Raw genomic sequence first — 27,777 nt, 5'->3', positions numbered from 1 at the left:
GCATTTTGCTGGTTAGTTGGAAAGCCAGAACTGGTTTTGAACTGTAGATCTCAGCCTCCTGAGTAACTTAGAAATTTTTGTTCCCATTTTTTATTATAGTGGGGGTACTTTAAACATCTTTGATTATGCATCTTTTTCTGCATTTCTATTTGTTTCATGAGTTTTGAGCATAAACAGTGGCTATTGTCTCTTGGTATAAAGCTTTACTGTTTTTAGGGGCCTTTTAGCTACATTGTTTCATTTGATAAATAAAAGGGGAAGAGGCCATGATTAAGGGCGGAGAGGGGGTGGATGTAGAGAGGTCACCAGGTGCTATTGGCCAGTCGGAAAAGGAGGCTGAGCCATTGGGAGGGACTTCCTAAAGGTGGGAGGCCTGAGAGTCTCTGTGAAGGACAAGTGGAAGTGTCAGGTGACCCACCCAAGAACAGGGCCCACCAAGCAAAACTGTAGAGTTGAGTAGCTGGGGGCTTATAGAGAAATCAAACTACCAGAGCCAAGCCCTGTTTAGGGAAACCGTGGTCAGATAGATTATAGACCGCAGACTTGGGGCTGGGCCCATAAGCAGTGCAGAGCCAACAGATGTCATTGAACGAGAGGTTGCCTCAGGGGTGTGGTGTTTTAGGATAAGCTTGGCACAGTGGGGATGGGCAGAGGTCAGGAAGAGGCGAAGTGGGTAAGGCATTTGCTTGCAGAATAGAGGCAAATTGACTGTCCTAAACCTCAGAAAAAGGGGCCTTGTAAGCAACAGTGTTTCTAGCAGTGTTCTGTTATTGTTGCCAGGTATGTGGTAGGGATTGGCAGAGACTGTTAAAAGTTTTATTCCAGAGATTTTATTTACCCTGCAGTTGGACCTGTGAAATTAGCAGTAAGGCTGAGTGGTTGTGGGCATGTTGGGTTTCTTATTTGATAATTGATCGGTAAGATTTTAATGATTAATGAGCGTTCACATTTTATATCCTTCTTAATGGGAAATTCATATGCAGAAATGACTCTCCTGGGAAGCAGGCTTCAAGCTGGCCAGGGAGGCAGTTTTCAATTCCTCTAACTGATTTTCCCCCAGGAGTGCCCAAATGTGGGGTGCAGGACTGTCCCTTTTTCTCCCTTCCCCATCATCACTGGCCACATTGTCTCCCTATCCAAGGGAAAGAATTCAGCAAGGTTCACAGAGCCTTGAAACTTGTCTTACTGTCCGGTCATTGACTTTGAGACTCTTTGTTGGGCACCTATAGATGATGGCTATGCCCATGTCCTGAGCATTCTTTCTGGGTAGGAGTATTATGTGTTTCTGGTTAGTCTGCACCTAGTGTGGTCTGTTCCTCCAAGTGTCATTGCCATGACAAAATACTTGACATACATAATCTAAAGGCAAGAAATCTTTTATTTTGGCTCACACTTTAAGCCCACAGTCAGTAGCTTCAGTGTCTCTGGGTCTTGGGGAGCAGCACATCATGGTGGTAGGAACATGCTGCAGAGGCTGCTTAAGCTCATGGTGGGCAGGAAACCGAAGGAGGAAGGGACCATGACCCCGCAGGACACAGCCTACCTTGACCTGCTTCCTCCAGCTAAGTCCTAAAGTTTCTAGCACCTCTCGAAACAGTGCCAGCATGGAGGAAGCACGGCTTCAATACATGAGCCTACAAAGGACATCTCAAGCCATAACCATGTCTCTTCCTGCCCCTTCACTTTCAACTCTTTGTGTAACTGTGTTGTGTTTCTTTTAGTCAGCATCTAATTGTATTTCTTTAAATACATGATCAGTGATATTAAGCATGATCAGTGATATTAATATGGGACTGACTTTTGCCACTTTAAATTGCATTTTTTGTTTTTTATTATCTCTTCTTTCTACCTACTTGTGTGGCATTCTCCTCCCTCTCCTCCCCTCCCGCTTTCTGCTAGAGTAACTAGCACACCAAAGTATTCATGAGTGCTAATGGTGAGGACATCTCCCCACCCTCACCCCTGGCACTAACACACTCCGTGAACACTTGCTAAGTGCATGTGGGTGGCTGCCATAAAAACGCTTCCCCGAGGAGACGGGTCTGAAAGGATAGAGGAGATCGGGGCAGGTGTAATAACGGAGGAGGAAAGGAGGCTTTCCCCATAAAAGAGGAATACAATGAGCAAAGGGAGAGACTCAGAGGCTTGCCCTGCCCGTGGCTGCCCTGTTGAGGACCTCGGGGTGCACCTGGCCGGATGGCTGTTTTGCCAAGCCTGCTCTTTCTGTCTGGCACTTCCCTAGGTTCCTGCTTTTACACAGCCCCTCATTTCTGATGGCCAGGCAGACTGAAGGCTGAAAAGAGGAAGCATTAACATGACATTGGTTTTTCAACCAATATCTTATTAAGGAAGTTGAGTCATTTTGCTTCTGCTGCTTATCCCTGTGGGCATTCAGAGAAAGACAAGTTTTACTTCCAGATGAAACAGTCAAGAGAAAGATTTGTTCTGGTCTCTTACAGGTGATCCTGAAAGACAGAGATTTTTATTTTCCATATATATATGGAGAGCCAAGATTCCCAAGAATGGAAAGCTTTCAGTGAGGCTAAGAAGTCCCAGTGGCTTTGTCAGCCTGGTCAAGGGCAAGGGAATGAACATTTGTTTTCTGTCCTCTATTGGCCAGGCCACCTGGTTGGCTGTTCATTTGTTCTCCTTCCCTCAGCTCTCGGCACATCCCTGTAGAAACTAAAAGAAGTTAGGAGCTCTGTTCAGGGTTAATATGTAGGTCTAGGAGATAACAGCCAAGTTCAACCCCACCTCCTGTAGCCATGTAAACTCTTTGGCATGTAATTGAACTTCTCTTTATGCCATACTTTCACATCTGAAAATAAGATGAATATTGATAGGTGCTTAGTAAATATTGACTGTTATTCTGGATTGGAGACATCTGGCCCTCACATTATCCTGACCAATCTGGAAATAGAAGAAACCTCAGGTTTTCAAGACCACTGGTTTCCAAATCCATTTCTTGGAGACCTGGACCCTTGGTGGGAGAGGCAAGGTGAGCAGGTGCTCTCACTCAGAGCAGCTATTTCTAATGCGAGTTGCATGTTTTTTCATATGTCAAGAATAAAATATTGTTTTAAATAGGAGTTCACCTGAGAAAAAATGGCCCTTCTGCCCTTTTTTAAAAGTTGGAAAGGGGGCTGGGAATGTGGCTTACCGGTAGAGTGCTCACCTAGCATGCACAAAACCCTGGTTCAGATCCTCAACACCACATATGCAGAAAAAGCCAGAAGTGGCACTATGGCTTAAGAGATAGAGTGCTAGCCTTGAGCAAAAAGAAGTCAGTGACAGTGCTCAGACCCTGAGTCCAAGCCCCAGGACTGGTTAAAAAAAATTGGGGGGCTGGGAATATGACCTAGTGGTAAAGTGCTCACCTCGTATACATGAAGCCCTGGGTTTGATTCCTCAGCACCATATATATAGAAAAAGCCAGAAGTGGTACTGTGGCTCAAGTGGTAGAGTGCTAGCCTTGAGCAAAAAGAAGCCAGGGACAGTGCTCAGGCCCTGAGTTCAAGTCCCAGGACTGGCAAAAAACAAAACAGAATTTTGGCAGGGCTAAAACTATGCTAGCATTTTCATAGTACTGCACTTCCAAAACAAGGAAGTGAAGTGTGATATATTTTAGAAAGGTAATCTTTGCTGGATACTGATGGTTCCTAGTTATAATCCTAACTACTCAGGAGGCTGAGATCTAAGGATCAAGATTGTAATCCAGCCCAGGCAGACAAATCCAGGAAACTCTATCTCCAATTAACCAGCAAAAATCTAGAGGTGGAGGTATGGCTCAAGAGGTGGTGTATCCACCTTGAGTGGAAAAGACAAGCCAGAGTGCAAAGGAGGCCCTAAGTAATAGTACAAGTCCTAGTAAAAAAGGAAACAGAAAGGTAATCTTTAAAGACCAGTGTTTAAAATGCAAAATAAATGTTGTAACCTCATTTAATCTCAACCACATTCTAATCCCAGAATCCTAGAAACAGAAATTTCACTGTCAGAAAAAAACATAGCCTTAGACCAGCATTGCCCAACAGGACTTTCTGCCCTAGTGGAAATGTGTTCCATCTGTACTATCCTTTATGGTAGCTGTTGCCACAAAGGAACTGGTTGTTAAATTTGATTTAATTGTAATTAAATTTAAATAGTCACACATTGCTGGCAGCTACCATTTTGGACAGTGCCTTAGGGTATAGAGAGGAGTCAAATGGCCCTTTACCATCAGAATCATCAATGAATTTGTCAAAAGAACAGATTCTAGGCCTAATGCCCAATCATATGGTTCAGCAGGTCTAGGAAGGATGTCCCTTCCCCTCCAGTCCCTCCACATCCCTACGCCCTCACCACACCCACACACACATCCCACCCCCCCCTACCCCGATCATGGGGCTTGAACTTAGGGCCAAGGCGCTGTCCCTGAGCCTTTTTGCTCATGGCTGGTGCTCTGCCACTTTGAGTCACAGCTCCTCTTCCAGTTTTCTGCTGGTTAATTGGAGACAAGAGTCTCATGGATTTTCCTGCTTGGGGCTGGCTTTGAACCTTGATCCTCAGATCTCAGCCACAAGCACCCAGTGGATGAGTGCATTTTAAGAATCCATCTGGTTATTCTAACTTGCACCCAGGTTGGAGACCACTACAGAGGCAGAATTGGGAATGGGTCCTTGGCCATAACTTACTAGGGAGACCAGAGCAACCTGCTCCGGAACAACACACTTTTGGTAAATTCAGTGAACTCTGTGAATCCCTTTCCTGGAACAATACAAACAACATGTCATTTCTGTAGCACACAAGTCTTGAACATAGACTATGAATTACTTTTACAGATATTGGGCTGGTAGCACCCCAGTTACTCCCACCCCTAGATTTCTGCAGGATCATCAGCCCACAGAAGATTAGGCAGTAAGTGTATATCGGGCCCAAAAGAGTGCTGAGAGAATTAAGCTTCTTTCCTTTCCTCCCTTTTTTCCCCTGGGCTTGTGGGAGTGGCCCTTGCCATTGCTCCAATCTCAGCTCCTATGTGACAGACAGCAGGGGGCTGAATGTACCAGAGATAGAGGGAGTTAGGGACAGGGTCCAGGCTGAGTAATGGATCAAGATCTTGACCTCTCTTCAAAGGCAGAGGCATAACTGGCCCTCAATTAGTCACCACTCCCCCACATGTTGCAGGAGCTGGGAAGCTGGCCAGCAAAGCCCAGGCTGGGAAGGCCACCTGGCCAGCCCTCCAGAGTTAATGTAGAACCCTGAGTTTTGTGGATCAGACCCAATGAGAAGTGAGGTGAGCCAAGAAGGAGGGAGGGAGCAAGCCTGTGTGTACATGTAGGAATGCTGCCACCAGGGCAGAATGTCCGGGGATCAGCCTTTTGAACTTGGAGGTTGTTAGTGAAGGTCTGAGTCATGGTCATGTGGCACAGGAAAGCCAGCCATGGGAGAAGCTTTGCTGCTCCAGGGCTGTGATTTTCTACCCCTGAGAGGTAAGGGTCAGCCTGTTTTCCCTATGCCCTTCACAGGTCCCCAACTGCCATCTGCGAGGTCAGCTTCTCAGTAGCCTCCTTGTCAGTCTGCCTGCCAGGCTGGGGATGAGTCACTGGGCAGTGCACAAGAGGCCTTGACCTCAACTTCTCTCCGGAGAGAGAGAGAGCCTGGTATGTACATGGAAAAGGATCAGGGTTCCTGGGCCACCCACTGCCCAACTAGCCACCAAGATGAAGAATGGCTCCTGGGGTGAGGGAGAGTGTCCCACAGCCTCTCTGGAGGAACTTGAGCTCCAGATGAACTTCCCAGAACACTTAATGAAGCCATGCTGGGCAGAGAAAGGCTGTCTGAGCCCGAGGACTAGGTCTCTGAACAGCAGGGCACGCCCCTCGGCCTCATCTTCCTCATCTGTCAACCCTTCATCCTTGGTGCTTAGGATTACTGTTTCTGAAGGTCATGGAAAATTACTCCATCCTTTGATTTTTCTCATTCAGCCAATATGGATCTCTTCTCCTTTGTGCCCTACTTCAGGAGCCTTCTGCTGGGAGGACCATCAGTTTCCTGTCCTTGTGTTTGCCTGTGACCTAGGAGACCTGGGGATGGGTACCCAGCCTGAAGACCCTAGGGTCTGGGCCTTGCCCTACTCTGCCACACATGGGCTGGGTAACCTTGGGCAGGTTCCCACTTAGTGAAGCCTCAGGTTTGTCACATGGGAATAAAGAGGATGGAGCAACTGGGAGCACCCTGTAAGCACATATCTACTACTGTTACCTTTAGAGGGCTGTTGTTGTTGTTGCTCTTGCTTTGTTTTTAGGTCACACTTCCCCTGGCAGAAAGGCTTGAAGCCTTAACTTAGTTCTTCTGGGAGGATGGAGGGGCTAGGGAGATAAGAAATCATTGCAAGAAAACCAGTCTACCTTATCAGCCTTTCACCAAATTGGAAGTCAGAACAACATCAGCTCAACACTATTCTCTTTCATGACAAATCCAGTCTACAGGCTGTTCACACAGACTGTGAGCCGCACACAGGGTTGCACAGGGCTGCCATCTTGTGCAGCTTCCTAGGGAAAGCACAGACTGGTCAAGATGGAAGCCAGAGAAAGGTGGAGTCTCATGCTTCATCCTCAGATCTCTGGGAGTACAGGTTGGTGTGAGAGCCTCCAGTAGTAATGTCACTACTAACATTGCCTGAAAGAAAAATATCTACAAGTGTTCAACAAATAGGCTTGGACATTAGAGGAAACAGCATGGCAGCTCCTTCTGGGGAGCCACAAACAGATGCATTTTGGGAAAGGAGCCAAATGCTGACTGCCATTTATTTTTCAGGCTATGTATTATAGACTCTGTGAGATGTATACATATGTATATGTTTATTTACAGTCATGCACTGCATGATCAGTAATGGGATGCATAGATGACTGTATAATGTAAGATTGTATCATGAAGTGATGGTTTGGTTTGTATGGGTACATTTTATCATGTTCATACAACGATGAAATCACCTCATGACACATTTCTCAGAATATGTCCCCATCATTAAGCAGTGCTTGACTGTCCATATATCCATGTCCTGCTAGATTCTCTCCCTGGGAGAAAAGCCACTATAGATAGTATAGATATGTCCATGAAGGCAAAGCGAATGTGATGGCTGAAATGATAGCTTTGGAGGATGGGATTCATCATTCTGCCCTGGGGGAGGGAGCAATGCTTGTTTAACAGTAAGAGAGGCTCAGCCATTGGAAAGGAAGGAAAGCAGTAGCTCACTTGTTTGGGTCATGGTTGTCCTAGAGGCAGCAGGCTGGATTCTTCATGTTGCCCAGTGGGTTGCCTGTAGGACTGAGGGTGCCACATAGAGAACATGTGTAAATGTTATGAGGTTGGCCCCTTGACTGCTCAGGGTGTTTGGAAGATAAATGCATATAAAGCATAAAAGGCAGAGACCCTTTGCCCACTGTGTTTCTCCTCCAGCCCAAGCCTGACCCGTGCTGCACCATGGAATGATCTGCTCTGTTTGTCTCCCCTCAGGGCGAGTGTGAGCCTAGGAGATGGCAGTAATGGAAGTGGCCTGCCCAGGCGCCCCTGGCTCTGCAGTTGGGCATCAGAAGGACCTCACCAAAGCCAAGGAGAAGACACAGTCCCTGGAGAATACACAGAGCTGTGTCTACAAGCTTGAAGCTGTGGAGAAGAGCTCCGTGTTCTGTGGGAAGTGGGAGATCTTGAATGATGTGATTACCAAAGGCACAGCCAAAGAAGGCTCTGAGAGCGGGCCATCCGCCATCTCCATCATCGCCCAGGCTGAATGTAAGAGCCTAGGGTTGCTGTGAGCAGGGGAGCAAGTGGGTAGATCTACAGGTGTGTGGATAGGCACAGAGTAAGAACTCTTGAGATTCTCATGAAGTACAATGTACATCAAGAGCTGTAAAGGTATCAGGGCAGAGCATGGCAAATAGAGGCTGTGTACACTGTCGGCAGTGCAGGGGAAAGAGCTGACATGTAAGACTACTGAGGGCTTTGTGCAGGATCATCAAGTAGCCATTAACCTTCCCTGGGACCTTAAACAACCCCTGCATCTGGAGAGGCCCAGACAAGAAAGGCAAGGTCTCATGGAAAGCCCCATTGGGGCCTGTAGGTCCTTCACTACCTTCTACTTGCAATGGCCGCACCCTGAAGAATAAATGCCCTGCTCTTGGGCCTGCTGGGCCGGTCTAGAGGTACCAGCCTCCACAAGGTGAGGCCAAGGCTGGCCTTCCCCTTCTCCTAAGAATTAGTGGCTTGCCAAGAATTGGTGTTCGCCCCCAAGCAGGCCAGAAAGGAGCAGCAGTGTTCTTCTCTTAACACCCACCCCTCCAGCCTGGGAAGTCTCCAGCTGAAGGCTGACAGCTCATGGTGGAATTTTCCACATGTATATATCCCTTTGCTTGTCTTCCACTGCCTTCTGGTTAGTTTTTGAGGAGAGAACAGATTTAAATGGTATGAGTGCACCCATAAACATAGTAGCATACATTTATTGAGTGTTCACTGTGTAGCAGGTGCTCTGTGGAATGTCCTGGGTAGCCTGTCCCACTTAAGCTTCACAATAGGTGGCTTCCAGACAGCCCCTCTTCTCTTGAGCTGTATGCTGAAGGGAGGGTGACCCCAGTGATAGACGATGGTGATGATAGAAGGTGGGAGTCAAGCCTTCTGACAGAGGTGGTCTGAGAAGTGGGTGTAAGTTACCTATTCGTTTGGTTAAGCTAATTCAACTCCTTTTTCTTGACTTAAAGGTGAGAATAGCCAGGAGTTCAGTCCCACCCTTTCAGAACGCATCTTCATTGCGGGGTCGCAGCAGTTCAGGTAAGGAAGGCAGATTGGAGTAGGAAAGAGTGAACACTCCCCACACCTCCCCCGGCCGCTTGCCCTGGCTGCTTCTACTCAGCTCATGGCTCTGTCTCAGCACCTGGGCTCTGTTCCTGGCCACTGCCCAGCTGTTCTGGCCCAGCCACTCTCTCAGCCAGATCAGCCTTTCAGAAGCTGTTGCCAGCTCGTGGATGACTGATCCTGGCTCCCATCAACTTGATGCTTTATTTTTATTCGCCTCCAAGTCCTTGATGCACCCTATTTCCCATAATCAGGGAGAATGTCAAGAACAGCAGCTCCTTCCTGCTGGGGTGGGGCCATGAGCACAGGCGCAGGGGGTGGCTTTCCCTGTCCTCTCAGGAGATAACCATAGTGTCTTATGCCTGTGACACCTACCAGGCAGGCATGAAGTCTGTGGAAACAGAAGGGTCATGGATTCAGCTACTTAGTGACCAAGCCTGGCTTGTTGCCCGAAAGCTAACTTTTGGCAAGTGAGAGTTCAACGCAGAAATAGTTCCCTTCCTTACCCTAAGCCAGTTTCCTTATTTGTATTTACAAAGTAAATGCCAGGGTCTGAGGTGGGGGATGAGAGGCTGCTGCCCTGAGCCCAAGAACTAGTCCAGTGTTCGGTCAATTCTTTACATTGCTTCAAGGTGCCTTTGGCTCAGAGAGGAGGGTTTCTTCCATCTGTCTGCGAGAAGCCTGAAGGCCTGGGGCATCTCCCTAAGATTCAAGCAGTCTGCCTCCTTTATGGAGGCAGAAAGGGAGGTCAAGGGAGGTTTGCTGACATTCTGGGCTGCTCCATGGCTATTTGTAGCTGCTCTTTCTAAAACTCCACTGTAGCCAGTTTCTTTCACATCTGGCAAAGGCAGGAGCTGGCAGAGCCTCTGTGGTGCTTCCAGAGAAGAGCAGGCACCCTGGTAGCTGAACACCAGCCATACAAGGACTCTGTTTGGCAACTTTCCCAGCCTTCCTATGGCAGCTAGCTAGCCCCAGGAACTGGTGAGGGTAGAGATAATAAAAATAACTACTCTCCTCCATCAGAGCTGAGTGACTGCCTTGAGTAATGAGCCTTTTCTGGGGCAGCCTACCTGGGGAGCAAAAAGAAGCTGAGTGTACCCCCTATACCCACTAATGGTAACAGATTGTGGGCATCCTGCCCTTGGGGCCAAGTATTGAACTAAATTGTTGTTCGGTGGTTTGTTTTTGCCGTACTAGGGATTGAAGTTGGGGCCTTATGCTTGCAAGGCAGGTGCTCTACCACTTGAGCTATCAGTCCAGCCCATTTTTGCCTTGGTTATTTTCAAGGTTGAGCATCACTTTATGCCCAAGCTGGCATGAACTACCATCCTCTCACTTGTGCTTCCCTGCATTCCTGGGGATGACAGGTGTGCTCCATGGTGCCTGGCCATTGCGCTTTCCCTATAGCTTGGAGAGCGGGTACACCCACTGCACCCAGCTGGTGGCTGAGATGGAGTCTCAGTAACTTTTATGCCTAGACTGGCCTCAACCTATAGTTCCCAATCTCCATCTTCCAAATGGCTGGAATTACAGGCTTGCGCCACCACACCTAGCTGAGCCAAGCTTTTTAAGTGAAGTATTTTCATTTAACTGTGTCTCTACCCCGCCTGGAAGAAAATACATTCATAAATGAGAGATCTGAAATCCCCTGGGGTTTAGGAACTTACCCACACTCCCACAAGTACAGCTGTGTACTGCATAATGGCATTCTGGTCAGCAAGGGACCACATCCATGAACGTGGACCCATAGTGACATCGCAGCTGCCTTCAGTTTGGGTGAATGCACCCAATGCACTCACCAACTGCTTCTCAGGATGTGTTCCTCTTAAGCTGCGCTTGACAATTCTAACAGAGCTGGAGTTTGCATTGCAGTCTGTCTGATTCCAAATCCAGTTCTCTGAATCATTCCTTCTTCCTGCTTCCTTGTATTGAAAATGCAGATCTGTCTCTTTTCTGACAGCCAGTCTGAGAGTCTTGATCAAATCCCTAACAATGTGGCCCATGCAACGGAGGGCAAAATGGCCCGTGGGTGCTGGAAGGGAAAGCGTCGCAGCAAAGCCCGAAAGAGACGGAAGAAGAGTTCCAAGTGCCCAGCCAAGGCGGGTGTGGCCTTGGCCAAGTCTCTGCCCAGAACCCCTGAGCAGGAGAGCTGCACAATCCCAGTGCAGGTGAGACCCAGTACCTGTGGCCATGCCTCAACTATTGGGCCTTCAGAACAGGGCCTCTGCCTTGGCCCTGTTGCTGTGGTCCTGTCACTCTGTCCTGACACCTGTGTTTCCCCCACAGGAAGATGATTCTCCACGAAGCCCTTTGTATGTCAGAAATGCTCCCCAGTTCACAAAGCCTCTGAAAGAACCAGGCCTTAGCCACCTCTCCTTTAAGAAACTCAGTGAGGGCCTACAGCCAGCACAGCCTCGACCAGAACTCCACAAACTGATCAGCCCCTTGCAATGTCTAAACCACGTATGGAAACTCCACCATCCCCAGGACATGCGCCCCCTACCCCGTTCCACTCACCCCTTCCCCTACAGCAGACTGCCCCACCCCTTCCCATTCCACCCTCTCCAGCCCTGGAAACCTCACCCCCTGGAGTCCTTCCTGGACAAACTAGCAGATGTAGACAGCCAGAAGGCCCTACCTAGCCCACACTTGAGAAAACTGGCCTGTGTAGACCATCAGAAACTTCTACCTGGCCCGCACTTGGAGCCCAGCTTCCCGTCCCATGGCAACCCTGAGAAATTTTCTGTGGAGGAATACCTGGTGCATGCTCTGCAAGGAAGTGTGAGCTCAGGCCAGCCCCACAGCCTGACCAGCCTGGCCAAGACTTGGTCAGCGGGAAACTCCAGGCCCCAGAGGCTCAGCCCTGAAACAGAGGACAACGAGGGAGTTCTGCTTACTGAGGTAACTAATCCCCAACTCTTATGCACAAGCCTCCACAACCAGCTCTCAGGTCAGGAGCCACAGCGAGAGGCAGGGCCTGCTGTGGAGGTGGAGTATCACTCACTAAATAAGCGGACCTTGGGGGATGGTTCCTTCCCTGTCAAGATCCCTTGGCAGCAAAGTACTTGTTTGGAATTGCATGTATTAGCTTTCCATTACTGTGATAAAACAGCTAAAATAATTAACCAAAGAAGAAAGGTTTAGCTAGGCAGTGGTTCACTTCTATAATCCTAGCTGCTCAGGAGGCTGAGATCTGAGAATCATGGTTCATAGCTAGCCTGAACAGGAAACTCCATGAGACTCTTATCTCCAATTAACCATCAGAAAACTGGAAGTGGTGCTATAGCTCAAAGTGGTAAAATGCTTGAGCAAAAGAGCTTAGGGACAATGCCCAGGCCCAGAATTCAAGCCCCACAACAACCAATTAAAAAAAAAAATCCGGGCTGGGAATATGGCCTAGTGGCAAGAGTGCTTGCCTCGTATACATGAGGCCCTGGGTTCGATCCTCAGCACCACATATATAGAAAAAGGCCAGAAGTGGCGCTGTGGCTCAAGTGGCAGAGTGCTAGCCTTGAGCAAAAAGAGGCCAGAGACAGTGCTCAGGCCCTGAGTTCAAGTCCCAGGACTGGCAAAAAGAAAAAAAAAAACCTCAGATAAAGATTGTAGGCATAGGGGCTGGGGATATAGCCTAGTGGCAAGAGTGCCTGCCTCGGATACACGAGGCCCTAGGTTCGATTCCCCAGCACCACATATACAGAAAACGGCCAGAAGCGGCGCTGTGGCTCAAGTGGCAGAGTGCTAGCCTTGAGCGGGAAGAAGCCAGGGATGGTGCTCGGGCCCTGAGTCCAAGGCCCAGGACTGGCAAAAAAAAAAAAAAAAGATTGTAGGCATAAACCACCAAGGCCAAGCTTTCATTCACTTTTAACATACAGTCCCTTGACACCTGTACCTCTTAATTGCTCCTCTCTTCCTTCTAGCTCCTAAGTTATATATTTTCACTGTCAAGGTTGTTGGCAGTTCTGTTTTGGTCTCACAATTATAAGGTTCAAGTGGTCCCCCAGGAAGTCTATAAATTCTCTTTATCTTCTTAATCCTCTAAGCACCCTTGGGCCTGCACCCTTCCACACCATTCCTTAGGCCGTGCAGTATCTTTGGTTGGGACCATTCTGCCACTGTAGCCCTCCATCTCTCTGCCACGCTTATCACTGGAACTGGTCTCTTTTTCCTGTCAACCCCAGAAACTCAAGCCAATAGATTACGAGTACCGAGAAGAAGTCCACTGGGCCACACACCAGCCCCGCCTGGGCAGAGGCTCCTTTGGAGAGGTCTACAGGATGAAGGACAAACAGACAGGTTTCCAGTGTGCTGTCAAAAAGGTAGGCCAATGTGAAGGTACTCCAGGAAAGCCAGACAAGGGCCGCTGTGATCCTCTGCCTTCTTTCAGCTACAGTCACAGGATGGCCCGGCAATGACTTGATAACAGAGGCTAGCTGTGACTAGCTGCCCTGGGTCAGTGGAATTGGCATACCCGTCTGTTATGTGGCTTGGCCTGGTTGTTGCCCCCAGTACAGGTGTCTATGAGAGGCAGTGCACAAGCATACTAGCCTCATGTCTGAATGCAGCCTAGGCCACTCCTGATGCCAGGGCCTGTAATGGGCAAGTCCGGATGTAGAAGATGGCCAAGCCCTCAAGAAATGCATGTTGAACTAAAACCCTAAGCCACACATTAGAGCCACCATACCCCTGGACCAGAAGGGGATTAGAGAAGTAACTTTTACCTGTCCCATGCCTCCCAGGAGGAAGTAGACCCCAGGAGTTCGATCTGTACCACATTGGAGCCCAGCCTCCTGTTGGCCAGGTGTAGGACAGTCCAGTGAGGCAGATACCACAAGGAAGCATCACTCCACAAGAGCCTAAGGAGCTTGCCCGGTGGGAGAACCATGGTTCAGACCCAGGTGTTGAGCCCTTCTGCAGAAGAGGGGGTGGGGGGAGAAAGTCGTGGCTCACATCACCTGCCCCACTCCTCAGCTCTTCAGTGACCAGAGCTGAGGCACACCACACCACCCAGAAGCCACAAGTCCACAGCCCTCAGGGTTGTCAGCCCTGCCCCATTCAGCACCTGCTGTCCCACCACAACTAGGAGTCCCCAACTCAAACTCAGAACCTGCATTGCTTACGGTAGCCCATTTTCTTAGCCCATAGGACAGGATGAAAGAAGTCAGAGCCTGACAGTGTTTCATGTGGCTTATGTTAAAGACACTCAGATCCTCAAAAGCAGGGGTGGGGAATCTTTTTTTTTCTGCCAAGAGCTATTTGGGATATTTATAACATCACTTGTGGGCCTAGATTTATTGAATTTCACTTTGAAAACAGTTCCTAGATTTATTGAATTCTGGTCCCGCCTGCAGTTGGCAGCCAACCACAGACCAAATGGTTTTGTAGGACTTCTGGCTGAATGCTTGCCCCTTTACCCCCCCCCCCAGCCCAAAAGGAAAGGGACAAAGTAGCCAGACCAGACAGTGCCAGCACACTCAGGGCCCATGCCAAGTGGACTCTGCCGCTGCCATCATGGCTGCCTGTGGCTTTGAGAGTGAGGCCTCAACTGGGCTGTGAATAGGCCTGATTTCCTGTCTCCCATTTTGAATATCAGAGTAGTGGGATGAGAGAAGGAGCAATCTATCAATTCTACCCTAAGCTTCATAGACCATCAAATGAGCTGGTTCTGCCCTCCCTGCTCCCACCCCTTGCAGAAATGTGTTGAGTTTTTTTTGCCAACACGGATCATCTTCTTCCACTTGGATGCCAGGGCCACGTGCCTGACCTCCTCTGCTGCATTTCTCCTCCCCAAGGCCACCAGAGAAGGCTCAGCTGTCCCCCCTGAGAGGCAGAGGGAGGAGGGTGAGAGAGTGTGAAGTGTCCTAGAGACAGTGCCCAATGCTGGAGCTTAGTCACGGGCTCCTCAGCTGTTCCTCCGCTGAGGTCCTCTGAGTCCCGGGTGATGAGGTAAACAACTCGAATACAGTGGAAGAGGACAAGTGCTCCATTTCTCATACCCTCTACTCAGGGAGGTTGAGAAAGCTCTAAATTCAAGACACCACCCATGGCTGTGCTCAGAACTCCATCTTCTTCCTAACAGGAGCACCTGGTGGGAATAGCTTGTTGGCAGGCCACACAAGCTATCATCGGTGGGGCAGGCAGACTGTCCCTTCTCAAGAGTTAGGGAAGGCAATTATGTCTTGTAGAGTTTTTAACTGGAAGGCCACATGTGAAATAGTTCCCTGAGCCGGGGGTCTATCTCAGTGTGCTTTCCTCACAAGCATGAGACCCTGAGTTTGATTCCAGTGTCACCAAAGCAATCAGTCAATAAAGTTCCCTGGTAAGGAGAAAGCAAGTCAGGGATGAGAGGTCAGGATGGACATGGAGTCAGAATATAGTCATGTCCCCAGAGTAGTCCCAGGAAGGATCTGGACCATGTTATGTCCCATAGTGATACCAGCATTCCCTATGGCTTCCTTCTACAACATCCTTCACCTTGAGTGACATGCTGGTGGGCCAGTATGTTTGTTTGTTTTTTTAAGTTTCTCAGCTATTTGGGAGGCAGAGGCAGGATTCCAAGTTCCAGGCCAGATCCTAGCTCCAAAACAAAATGTAAATAAAAGCAAAAGGGTTAGGGGTGTGGTTTAAATGCTAGAGTGGTTGCCTAACAAGTATCAGGGCTAGATTCAACTATCAGTACTAAGAAAACAACAACAGGTGTTTGTTTTTTGATGTTTTAATTGCAAACAAATACTGGCTCACTATAAAAAGAACTGAAATCACACGCACACACACGCAAAAGTTTCTCTATTACCCTCCTTTCTCAGGAATAAATATCATTTGACATGTCTTTTTAGACTTTTTATGTACAAGCAATTGTTGTTGTTTTTTTAAATAAGATGGTATCCTAAGGTAGGCGCTGATGGTTCGTGCATGCAAGCCTACTTATGAAACTGAGATCTGGGGACTGAAGTTTGAAGACAACCTGAGACTTAATCTCCAGTAGCCACCAAAAAACTGGGCCGGATGTATGGCTCAAGTAGTAGAGAGCCAGCCTAGTAAGCAAGTGCCAAGTGAGTTTGAGGCCCCTGTGATCGGGCCCCGGTATTGGCCAACTTTGAGGGTCTGTGTCATTTATGACATTCTCAAAGGGGTCTGTGGCCAAGGCAGGCTAAGAACTGTTCATTTTAGAACATCTGGTGCAAGCATGGCATTCTGGGAGCCTCCCTTTGGCTCTGCCACTGATCTGGATGTAGTGTGGCCTTGGCCGAGTCAAACCAGCTGTCACCATGCACCTGTTTTATCCCAGACACTGCAGGGGCTGGGACAGAGATGTGGAATCCACAGGCTTGACCTGAAAGAACTCAAGTTGTAGCCAGGGATAAGCTTTTGCATAGTGTGAGGGCCAAGCAGCCATCATCCCCGGACACTTGTTTAGAATGAAATCAGGACAAGAATCAAGGGGAGACTGTCTGAATAAGGATGAGGATTTGGGGGGACTATCAAGTATCTTTCTCAGACATTTGTGCCCAAGCCTGTGTTCCTCACTTTCTCATAAATTCCTGGAATCTTCAAAATGACATGTAAGATTGCTTATATCACTTTTTAGTGATGGACTATAAGTATAAATGTCAAACAAAACAGGAGAGTTTTAAGTTTTGGTTTTTTTTGCCAGTCCTCCGGCTTGAACTCTGGGCCTAGGCTCTGTTGTCCCTGAGCTTTTTGCTCAAGGCTAGCACTCTGCCACTTGAGCCACAGCGCCACTTCCATCTTTTTCTGTGTATGTGGTACTGAGGAATAGAACCCAGGGCTTCATGCATGCTGGACAAGCACTCTACCACTAAGCCACATTCCCAGCCCAGGGAGCCCACAATCATGAAGTAGAGGGAAGGGACTTCCCACTTGGCCTAGGGCTAAATGCTGTCACGCTTCCCTCCTGAACTTATTTGTAGATGGCCAGGAGTAAAGGCTAAATCTGGGAAGTTCTTCCAGAAGTACAACAGCTGGCAGCTCCCAGGCCAGGCTTCCTTGATCAAAATCCTGGCTGTGCTGAGCACTGGTGGCTCATACCCGTAATCTTAGCCACTCAGGAGGCTGAGATCTGAGGATCACAGTTTGAAGCCAGCCTGGGCAGAAAAGTCCATGAGACTACTATCTTCAATTAACCATCAGAAAACCAGAAGTGGAACTGTGGCTCAAAGTGGAAGAGTGCTAGCTTAGAGCAGAAAAAGCTCAGGGACAGTGCTCAGGCCCTGAGTTCAAGCCCCATGACCAAAAAAAACCACAAAAAAACAAAGAACTATTTATCAATACCAATTCTAGGAAATGGAAACATAGGTTTTTTTATTGATGAAGGTGGTGTTTGTTTTTGCTCTTTTAGACACTATATGGAAAATGAACTATGCAAATCGTGCAAGACAGGGACCAGAAGGGGGAAGCAAGGGAAGGGATGACAAAAAGAAATGTACTCATTACCTGACTTACGAAACGGTAACCCGTCTGTACCACACCTTAATCATAATAATGTTAAAAAAAAAAAAAAAGTCCAAGAGCCCCACAGTCTGAGCTTCCAAGTCAGGAAGTTTCCATCCAAATAAAACTGGGTGAGCCCTTCTGCACCCTGACAGGCTGGACTGTTGCCACTGGCGCCCCCTAGTGACGCCACTCCAGACTTACTCAAGAACTGGCAGTGGCCAGCAAGGACAACTCCAAGGAGTTTTATTTTATTTATTTATTTATTCATTCATTCATACATCTATTTATGGTTAGTTGTGGAGCTTTAACTGGAGGCATGGGCATGTCCCTGGGCTCTTTTTGCTCAAGGCTAGTATTCTACTACTTTGAGCCACAGCACCACTTCCAGTTTCCTGTGGTTAGTTGGAGATGAGTCCCACAGACTTTCCTGTCTGGGCTGGCTTTGAACTGTGATCCTCAGATTTCAGCCTCCTAAGTATCTAGAATTACAGATGTGAGCCACCAGCTCCTAGCTTAGGGAGGTTTTTAACAAGCTGTTCTCTGAGATGGCAATAGGAAGTGGAGAACAGGACACAGGCATGGAACTGGCGAGTGTCCTTCCAAATTTCCATGCTGCTCTGAAACAGGCACCACTGTCCCCGAATTCAGTGCTGCCAGGCTGCCAGTCCACGGTGGACATGGCCCCTGGTCAAACCCCAGCAGCTTCGTATGTGCCCAGATGCTGGAGGGAAAGCTGCAGAATATACCTAAATATGGGCTGTCTACGGTTTGTCTCTTTTCCTCTGGGAAAGAAACAAATAATTATAAGAAAAAATTCAAAGTACTGCAAAAGGGTATTCTGGATCCAGAGGCACCTGACGGAGCCAGGAGTGCTGGCACGCACCTGCAATCCCAGCAGGAGGAGTGTGAGTTGGAGACTGGCTTGAACTTAATGGTGAGACCTGTCTCTACATAAACAGGCACCTGACAGAGTCGGTCAGAGGTGGGAGAATGGCCCCACCTAGCCAGGGTGACGCCATGGGAGCATCAGCACACATGTGTAAAGTGCCAAGGGTCCTGATGGTGTGTCAGGCACCCGGCCCACCCCTGTGATCCTGGTTCAAGCTACCTCTGGGCCTTTCAGGTGCGAGTTGAGGTGTTCCGGGCGGAAGAGCTGATGGCATGTGCAGGGCTGACCTCACCCAGAATTGTCCCTCTCTATGGTGCTGTGAGAGAAGGTCCTTGGGTCAACATCTTTATGGAACTTCTAGAAGGTAAGGAGCCAGGTCCGCCCCCCCCCCCTTTTTTTCCTCTCAAGTCCAAGGGCATCTGGACTCTTGCCAAGATTGTCCTTGTTGTCCACATTTAACCTCTTGACCTCATGGCATCAGCAGGAAGGACCTGCCTCCCTTTCCCCACCCCCTCCCCCTTCCCCACTCCTGCCTTTGGTTTGCATGGAGGCCTTGGAAAACTTTTAAAGGCAGCCATTGATCTCCTAGGTGGCTCACTGGGCCAGCTCATAAAGCAGAAAGGCTGTCTGCCAGAGGACCGGGCCCTCTACTACCTGGGCCAGGCTCTAGAGGGGCTGGAATACCTCCACACACAAAGGATTCTGCATGGAGACGTCAAAGGTGAGGCTCCACCCCACCCCCCAGGCCCTCTCTTCCCCTGCTCAGTGCTGGTTCCATCAGCTCTTTCCTGCTTTCCTCCCAGTTCTTGATCTGCCTGATCATCACTATGAGGCTAAGCTGCCAGGGCTGTGCCCAGTAGGAAGGGATAATGCTCTACAAGCCCTCAGCCCAGCACTGCTGTTTCCAGTGGGTGGTGCCAACCGAGAGCTGAGCTCCTACCTCATCTTCCAGAAATCCTTTCTGCTGCCTGTCCTCGCCTAAACTGATATTTCCTCCCTACTTCTATGACTAATGAAACGAATCAGAAGCAGCAGCTGCCATGCAGGGGTAGCCAGAAAAATCACATCACTAGAGGCCAAGCCAAACCAGGGTGGGCTAGGGGCAGCGTGATTCACCTGTTTCCCTTCCTCCCCTGTGCTGATGCGGGCCCCTAGCTGACAACGTGCTGCTGTCCAGCGACGGGAGCCGAGCTGCCCTCTGTGACTTTGGTCATGCTGTGTGCCTGCAACCAGATGGCCTGGGGAAGGCCTTGCTCACAGGTAAGGCCCCCAGATTGTCCCTTCCCACCCTACCATAGCCGGTGGGCATTAGCTTTGTGCCTGCTCCACTTCTGTAATGGGAATAAGTGATGTGAGCACTTACGTCCCGCAGTAGATCTCAGCCACACAACAACCCTGAGTTAGGCATAACTATAGTAATGGATGGCAGGTGCTCATGTCAGATGCTCCCTTACCCAGTGAAAACAGAAAGGCCCAAGGGCCTTGCCCAGACTCTGTAGCTGGTGAGATAACGATTTTTTTAACATCCATTTTTTGTGTGATTTTTGTTGTTGGTGGTAATGGTTTCTCATTCTGTAGCCCAGGCTGACCTTGAGTTCAATCATCCTACATGAGTACTGGGATTATAGTTGTGAGCCTTCTGGCTTTCTGACTATTGAAATAATCCATGCTCATTGTAAATTGACAAGCACAGGTTTAAGTGGTATAAAAGAGGGGGGGGGGAAGATTTCTCACCATTGCTCTTGCCCAGAGATAATAATGAGTCATTTACCTAATTCCATGTTTCTGTCCCCTCTGCCTAGTTAAAGCTATTATAAATCTATTTGTACCCTGCCTTTTTCATTATAGCTGTAAGCACAGAATGGTTCTGTTTTGACCAAAGGAAAGGCAATCTTTTAGAAATACAGGTTGAATATTTCTAGCTTAAAAATGCTCCAAAATCTGTAATTCTTTGAGCTCAGTTACAATTCAAACCCTCTGGAAATATTGTATAAATTACCTTCAGGTTACACATACAAGGTCTGTATAACACATAAATGAACATCTTGTGTAGACTTGGGTCCCATCCCCAAGATATCTCATTGCGTATGTGGAAATATTTCACAATAAAAATTGCAATCCAGAGTGTTCCTGGTCCCAAGCATTTTGCGTCCCTGACGTTGAGTGATATGCTGCTAAAGGACTGTGTGTGTGATTCTGAAGGGGTGCCTGGAGCTTGGACTCCTGAGTGGCCTTAAAATAACTTTAGCGGTTCTTTTGATAGTTTATTATAAAAAGAATACTTTTTCTAATACCTTTTGAAGATCTATAAATCCAAGCACAGTGTCAAAGTACAAATCACCAGGAAGTATAAAACCACAGTTAACATCTGCTATCACTCATAGTCCTTTGCATACATAATTTTTATTTTTGGTGGTACTAGGGTTTTGAACTCAGGCCTATTTGCTAAGCAGGCATTCTACCACTCCATCCATGCCCTCAGATCTCAAGTTTCTGTTATCTGTTTTTCTTTGACATGTAGTAGTTGAGGAATGACATAGCAATGCATTCCTTTTACCTTCCTTCTACAATATATCATTATGATCTACAATCAAATTTCTTTTTTTTTTCTATTTTTTCGTTGGTCTTAAGGCTTGAACTTGAGGCCTGGGTATTCTCCCTGAGCTCTTTTGCTCAAGGCTAACATTCTACCACTTTGAGCCACAGCACCACTTCTGGTTTTCTGGTGGTTAATTAGAGATTAATTAGAGGTTAATTAGAAAGGCTCATAGTCTTTCCTGCTAGCTGGTTTTGAACTGTGATCCTCAGGTCTCAGCCTCCTCAGTAGCTAGGATTACAGGCCTGAGCCACCAGCACCTAGTGTCTAGACTCCTCCCCACTTTAGGACTTCCCTCAAAGAGCGGTACCTACCTGTGAATAAAGTATTGTTCTGCACCAGCAATGGCCCTGGCTGGTCGCATCATCAGCGAGTTTGACTTAGAAGCTTTACCTCCTTTTTTTCACATACACTGCAGAAGTTTCAGTTTGGGAACTATTATTGATAGTTGACTCTGAACAACTTATACATGTTTTCAAGTTCATCTGTTTATTTCTGTGGGGTAAATACCTAGGGGTAAAAGTTCCACGTCATAGATGGCACATGAATTCATGTATATAACACATTGTCGCACATAGTTCTAGGGGAGTGTACTTATCTTCACACTCACTAGAAGTGCACATAGAGGCTTTACTACTGCTTTAAAGAGCTTCAACTGAAGTTAATTCACAGTACCCCAAGAATGAAATTAGAGTAGGCCTTGCCCAGGCTCTTGTCCACTTGAATCCTCCAGTGATGTTTCTGTCTCACTCTGGCCTTCTCAGGGGACTACATCCATGGCACAGAGACACACATGGCCCCCGAGGTGGTGATGGGGAAGCCCTGTGATGCCAAGGTGGACATCTGGAGCAGCTGTTGCATGATGCTGCATATGCTCAATGGCTGCCACCCTTGGACTCAGTACTTCCGAGGTCCGCTCTGCCTCAAGGTCAGCAGAGTACCCACGGTGGCTGGGAGGGAGGCCAGCAGGGCCACTGGGCTCATGAGGGCTTCTCGTTTTGGCTGCTCTTCTGCCTCTTCATAAATGTGGGCTCCTGATTAAAATACCAGCCACACTGATGTGTAGATATCAGGGGAGATCCAAGTTTAGGGGACTTCTAGTTCGCAGCGAGTTAGAGCTCTCCTGCCTATGCCCCGGGCCACCTCCACCTGTCTCCTGACAATCAAGGCCTAGAAGACCTGGGTATCTTGCTTACCAGACTCTGGCGGGCCCAACTGGCTCCTTACTTCTCATTTCTCCGGAGAGTCAAGCCCAGCATGATGGCAGGCAGCCAAAACAGAAACCTGGCTACTGAAAATGAGGCGGAAGCAGGCCTCTCATGTTGTCTTCTGGCCCCCAGATTGCCAACGAGCCCCCACCTGTAAGAGAGATCCCACCCTCCTGCACCCCACTCACAGCCCAGGCCATCCAAGAGGGGCTGAGGAAAGAGCCTAGCCACCGAGCATCCGCTGAGGAGCTCCGGGGCAAGGTCAGCTGGGCACTGCAGCAAGGTAAGAGCCTTCAGTGGTGACTAAGAGGACAGGGCAGGGATGGAAGAAAATGAGTTACCAGCCTCATAGAGCCTCATTCTTCTCATCTGAAGTATAGGGATGGTTGAGATGATGTGAGTAGCCGTGCGTAGGGCAGAGGCTGTGTTTGAGAGGTGGTGAGAAGGGCCTACAACATGGGGGGACGCTCTTATGGATAGAATCAGGCATTACTTGACAGCCATTCAGCTGGGGAAAAATCACAAAGCACTGGTGGAGCTTTGGGGGCTGTAGGACTTCTGGACACGGAGGGAGGGGGCGTGGTCTAGGCTGCAGCCACTCTGGAGAATGCCTGAGGGAGGGGGCGTGGTCTAGGCTGCAGCCACTCTGGAGAATGCCTGGCCCAAGTCCCATCCATACTCAGTCCCCTTCACTCCTGGTGCAGTGATCCACCAGCTCCTTAAGTGCGTCTGGATCAGACTTCCCCTACTAGGAGAGTGGAGAGCACTTAGAGCCACTCAGTGCTTACAGAGCAACCACGACTGATCTGAAGGCCACAGTGTAGTGCTGAGAGAAAACAGGGACCTACAGGGGGAGACCTGGCACATTTCCACCTCCCCTGGTGTGCTCTCTTGTCTTTCAGTGGGAGGTCTGAAAAGCCCTTGGAGGGGAGAATATAAAGAACCAAGACATCCACCTCCAAACCCAGCTAACCATCACCAGTTCCTGCATGCCCAGCAAACGGAATGTCTGCCGGTGGAGGACCCTGCAGGCTGGGCCCCCAAGCCGCAGCCTCCTCAACCCCCAGAGCCTCCAGAGCGGAACAAGTCCCCAGTCCTAAACTTGAGCAAGGAGGAGTCTGGCATGTGGGAACCCTTGCCTCTGTCCTCCCTAGACCCGGCCCCTGCCAAGGGCCTCAGCCCATCAGAGCGGAGAGCGACCTGCTCTGAGCTGGAGCTGCAGCAGCTGGAAACAGGTACAGCAACAAGGCTGGGCTTCTCCTCGAGACCTCAGCCTGGCTTTGCTTCCAGCCCCTTCCCTGGCAGGTCAGCTCCTGCAGTCTGTGCTGGAAGACTCCCTGACAGCAGGGTGCCTCCTCCCAGCCCTTCACAGCTGTCTTCTGCTTTTCCCTGCAGAATTATTTCTGAACAGTCTGTCCCAGCCTTTCTCTCTGGAAGAACAGGAGCAAATCCTCTCATGTCTCAGCATTGACAGCCTTTCCCTATCAGAGGACAGTGAGAAGGTGAGTCAGCCAGAGGCCGGAAGCCCTGACAGAGCAGATGGTTTTGTATCCAGCTGAGGAACAGAGCTGTGTGGAGTAGGAGGGGGAGGGGGAGGGAGGAGGAAAGGGAGCACAAGCCTCATTGGAGCACAAGCCATGCTTTTTTGAAGAACAAGTCCAGCTCCATCACACCTAGGAATCAGGAAAGGATTAAGCCACTAGGAGTGGTGAAGGGTAGGTTTTGGTCTCCATAGACATATACTCACCGTCCTCCAGCCTAGGACTTGAGCAGTGTTTCACCTCTGCAGGGTGCAGGGAACACCCCTTTGGCCCAAGGGAAACCAAGCCCTGAGCACCAGGGGACTGAATTTGTGTCTGCTCTTGTGTTCAGAACCCATCTAAGGCCTCTCAGAGTTCTCAGGACACCTTGAGTTCCGGCGTGCACTCATGGAACAGCCAGGCGGAGGCTCGAAGCTCCAGCTGTAGCATGGTGCTGGCCCGGGGGCGGCCCACTGACACCCCGAGCTACTTTAATGGTATGGCAAACTTCCTCCCTGCCCTCCAAGGACCCACACATACCAGATGGGCTGCCCAGGACTGGTGCAGGGCAGAGTTCAAGGCCTGCCCTGGCACTGAGGGAGAGGGAAGAAGGCGCCTAGCACCCAGAACATGAGGTTTGTGGTTCACAAGCCCTGGTGGGCCAGTAGAGAGCTGTTGTCTCCTCACTGGCTACTGAGGGGGTTTAGAAAGTCCCCAGCTTGAGGAGGAGAGCAGCCACTTCCTAGAGTTGAGAAGGAAGCTGAATGTCTTCTGAGGAGAAAGAAAGGAATACAACTCACGAGCATTGATTTTGTGTGTGACTGGGGCTTAAACTCAAGGCCTGGGTACTGCCCCAGGTTCAGGACTAGTACTCTACCACTTGAGCCACAGATCCACTTCTGGCTTTTTTGCTACTTAACTGGAAATGGAAGTCTCACAGACTTTCCTGCCCAGGCTGGCTTTGAACCACGATTCTCAGATCTCAGCCTCCTGAGTAGCTAGGATCATAGGCATGAACCACTGGTACCCAACAAGTTTGGGCAACAAGTTTGTTGCTATCCTTTTCTGGAATTTGAGAATAGATGATGAGAAAGATGACATGTAAAATTCTTCATGTTCAAGCTTGGATGCATGGTTTATATTGTGACTTTACCAGAATGAGGGTGTTGTTAGCTTAAAGCCCCCATGGCCCAAGCCAAAGGCCACTTCAGCTCAGGGAGCCAACAGCTCTTTTGCTCTCCTGCCACCTTGCCTACCTTCTAGGTGTCAAAGTCCAGATACAGTCTCTCAATGGGGAACACCTGCACATCCGGGAATTCCACCGGGCCAAAGTGGGAGACATCGCCACTGGCATCAGCAGCCAGGTAAGTGGATAAATACATACTTAGAGGCAGAGTCCTTGCCCCCAGGGGAAAAGCTTTCAAATAAGTAACTAGACAGGGCCTCAAATGTTCCCTGAGGTGTATCAGAGCAAGATGGGCACTGGTGGTTGGTTCCTCGGGACCCACACTAGGCTGGGATGGAAAGGAAGACAGTGCCTCAGGGTTGCCTGTTTGGCTGGATGGAAACATATGCCAACATGCTTGGAGACTGCATCAGCTTTATGCTTCTAAGTAGCTTCTGAATCCCATGTCATCATCTCAGCCCACTGGTGTGCTCAACCCTCAGATTCCTGCCACAGCCTTCAGCTTGGTGACCAAAGATGGACAGCCTGTTTGCTATGACATGGAGGTACCAGACTCGGGCATCGACCTGCAGTGCACCCTGGCCCCTGACTGCAGCTTTGCCTGGAGCTGGAGGATCAAACATGGCCAGCTGGAGAACAGACCGTAGCCCTGCCTTCCACAATTGGCTCCACTCTGCCCAGAGCAGCCTTCCTTCTTGGTGCTCAACACTGCCCTAAGACGCAGAGAATCTGCTATCCCTGGGCTCAATGGTGAAAAACAGAGCTGATGTGGGGGGCCGTGAATCGTCTCCCAGGACTTCCACCTGAGTCCTGCAAGCTCTTGCCAAGAGAATGTTTCACCCACGTGAGGAGATAGAGAAAGCAGGAGGACACTTCTCCCAGAAGCCCTGGGAGCAGAGAGGGTGTTCTTCAAGCTGCTCCAAACAAGTTGAATCAGTGGTCACTTGCATGCAGCTGGGAGAGTTGCTTCCAGCCTGGGTTTGCAGGGAGTGGATAAGCCCCTAGGCCTCTCAGCGCCCAGGCAAGTAGGAGAGTCTTAAAGGCTCACACCCAGGTGGTATAGCTGCAAGGAGGCAGGTGTGCTCACTCTGGGGTTAGTGGGTCCTCCCTGGCCATCGACCTCCAGTGGATGGCACAGGAAGGAATGGCTAACCCTGAGTAGGCTCCTTGGTAGAGGGCACTCCCCCTTTAGGCTGTCATAGCACAGGTCCTGAGTTGAACTCTAGTTTAGCCAAGGACCAGAGAAGGTACTGAAGTCAACTGGTTCGCAGCCCCCAAACATGTGTCCCCTTGCTGCTGGCCACCACATTTCTCCTGGGTCTAGTGGACCTAGCATCCAGCCCAACTAGCTGGCACTCAGTTCCCTCATCCATGAAAAGCCATGGGGGAGCCACCTGACAGGATGGCCTGCAGATGAGACGAGATAAATGCTGAAGAAGGCAGATGTCAGTGCTGCGCTCCCAGGCTGTGCTGTCAATCCCAGCATGCCAGCTTCCTGGACACAGGGCACTGCCAGCAACACTTTGCACTCTGATAACCTCTAAGCACTTTCCTGGTGGCCCTCTGGGAGGGCACAAGCAGGCCAGGAGATGGGTGAAGGGATACAGTCCTGACCCATCCCCATGTACCCGACTCCTGAAGCCCCATGGATTTAGTACAAGCCTCATCTTACCCCTCCTCTACGGTCCCAGGCCAGCCTGTTCTCTTTGGGGAGCTGCTTAGAACTCATGTAGCATTAAATCAACTGTGAATTCTTGGGGGAGGGATGTTAGCACCCAATGTCTAGCCAAAGTGGCCTCTATTCAGTTTTTCCCATGGATCCAGGCTGCCTCCAGGAAAAGACCCTGGCCCCAACACACAAAACCACAGCCTTGGTGCTGCAGCTTTCAACTGTACAGAGCTCTTCAGCAATAAAATCTGCAGCCATGACCGGTGTTTCTGGGCCTCTTTACATGTCTCCTCTCTTGCCTGTCTGCTTACTGGACCCCGACAGCTGCTTTCATTAGCCTTCTGAGTGGATCTCTGCAGGTCGTGTTTGGAGCAAGAACTGTCTTAACATGGCTCCTCCTCCCCATATTTCCAGTCCATCACCCAGTGGCAATAGGGAAGTCTCTAGCTAAACTGTTGGGGGTGGGGGGAATACCAAGACTGCACACTTTACTAAGGCAGACAACCCAAGACCATTAGGAGGGAAATCAGATGGCCTGGGCACTGGCCAGATGCCAAGGTGAGTACATGCCACAATCCTCCAGTCACCCCCACACACACCCTGCTTCCTCCCCTCACCCAAGGCTTGACTAAAAAGAACTGACACCTGTACCTAGCTACTGAGGAGACAGAACTGAAGATCGTGGCTCAGAGCCAGCCAGGGCAGGAAAATCCATGACATTCATCTCTCCAATTAGCCACCAAAAAGCCAGGAGTGAAGCTATGGCTCAAGTGGTAGAATGGCGAAACAAAACCCTCACAACTGTGTGGGGCTGCCGGGCTGCACCTATGCTTGTCTGCTTGGGGTTGGGGCTCTGCAGTGAGCTCCTCAGGCATGGAGCAGAGGCTGGAGGAGGGCAGGTGCCATTGCACAGGATTTGTCTCTTCTCATCTGACTCCTTTTGAAAGCTATGCACGAGTGTGTGCGCGCTGTGCGCGTGCACAGCGTGGGTTGACCCAGCCTGCTCTACACCCACAGAAGAGCAGGGGCCCTGTGCCCGGAGTGTGCGCCCCGTTACACACCGGGGACTCAGGCTTTTACCTGTGCTCACCCTCCTCCAGATCTGCCGGCTGCAGAAGCCCCCCCCCCCCAGCTGCCCAGGGCCTCCGGGCAGGCGGGTGGACGCGAGGGGCCCCCGGCCGCCCGCCCCCCCCGCCCGCCGCAGCAGCAGCAGCCGCGGGAACTGCCGCCCTGGGCCGCCTCCACCCACCGGGAAAAACGCGCCGTTTTCAGCCTGCGGTCTCGGGAACGTCACAGAGATGGCGACATCACAGGCGCCCGCCCGGGGTATCTTCTCGGTCCCCTGCCCCTTCCGGCAAAAAGCGCACTGGAGGTGGAGGGGGAGCAGCCACCAGCCCACTCCCGGCTTCCCAGACACACAGCCTCCCCCCGGCAG

At 49.8% G+C, this 27,777-nt stretch overlaps 1 protein-coding gene across 2 annotated transcripts in view; it reads left to right on the top strand.

The window, feature by feature from the left end:
* Window positions 1-27,770, top strand: part of Map3k14 (mitogen-activated protein kinase kinase kinase 14) — a 43,301-nt gene extending 15,531 nt beyond the window's left edge. Inside the window, exons 1-16 of one of the 2 annotated variants that reach the window (XR_007213712.1) lie at window positions 7,378-7,767; window positions 8,730-8,799; window positions 10,784-10,991; window positions 11,110-11,724; window positions 13,002-13,139; window positions 18,398-18,527; window positions 18,753-18,884; window positions 19,319-19,423; window positions 21,524-21,687; window positions 22,100-22,250; window positions 22,870-23,202; window positions 23,363-23,469; window positions 23,840-23,984; window positions 24,751-24,851; window positions 25,156-26,327; window positions 27,756-27,770. Coding sequence is in view for 1 of the 2 variants with exons in the window: in XM_048365639.1 (XP_048221596.1) it covers window positions 7,512-7,767; window positions 8,730-8,799; window positions 10,784-10,991; window positions 11,110-11,724; window positions 13,002-13,139; window positions 18,398-18,527; window positions 18,753-18,884; window positions 19,319-19,423; window positions 21,524-21,687; window positions 22,100-22,250; window positions 22,870-23,202; window positions 23,363-23,469; window positions 23,840-23,984; window positions 24,751-24,851; window positions 25,156-25,320 (2,820 nt within the window). In the remaining variant the exon portion in view is untranslated. Of the gene's footprint in view, window positions 1-7,377; window positions 7,768-8,729; window positions 8,800-10,783; window positions 10,992-11,109; window positions 11,725-13,001; window positions 13,140-18,397; window positions 18,528-18,752; window positions 18,885-19,318; window positions 19,424-21,523; window positions 21,688-22,099; window positions 22,251-22,869; window positions 23,203-23,362; window positions 23,470-23,839; window positions 23,985-24,750; window positions 24,852-25,155; window positions 26,603-27,755 lie in introns of those variants that run through there. The other variant, XM_048365639.1, reaches the window with a different exon arrangement.
* Window positions 27,771-27,777: the final 7 nt, after the last annotated feature.

This window comes from Perognathus longimembris, chromosome 17 (genome assembly GCF_023159225.1).
Source record: "Perognathus longimembris pacificus isolate PPM17 chromosome 17, ASM2315922v1, whole genome shotgun sequence".
Taxonomy (NCBI): Eukaryota; Metazoa; Chordata; class Mammalia; order Rodentia; family Heteromyidae; genus Perognathus; species Perognathus longimembris.
This window is presented reverse-complemented; position numbering and strand designations above follow the sequence as displayed.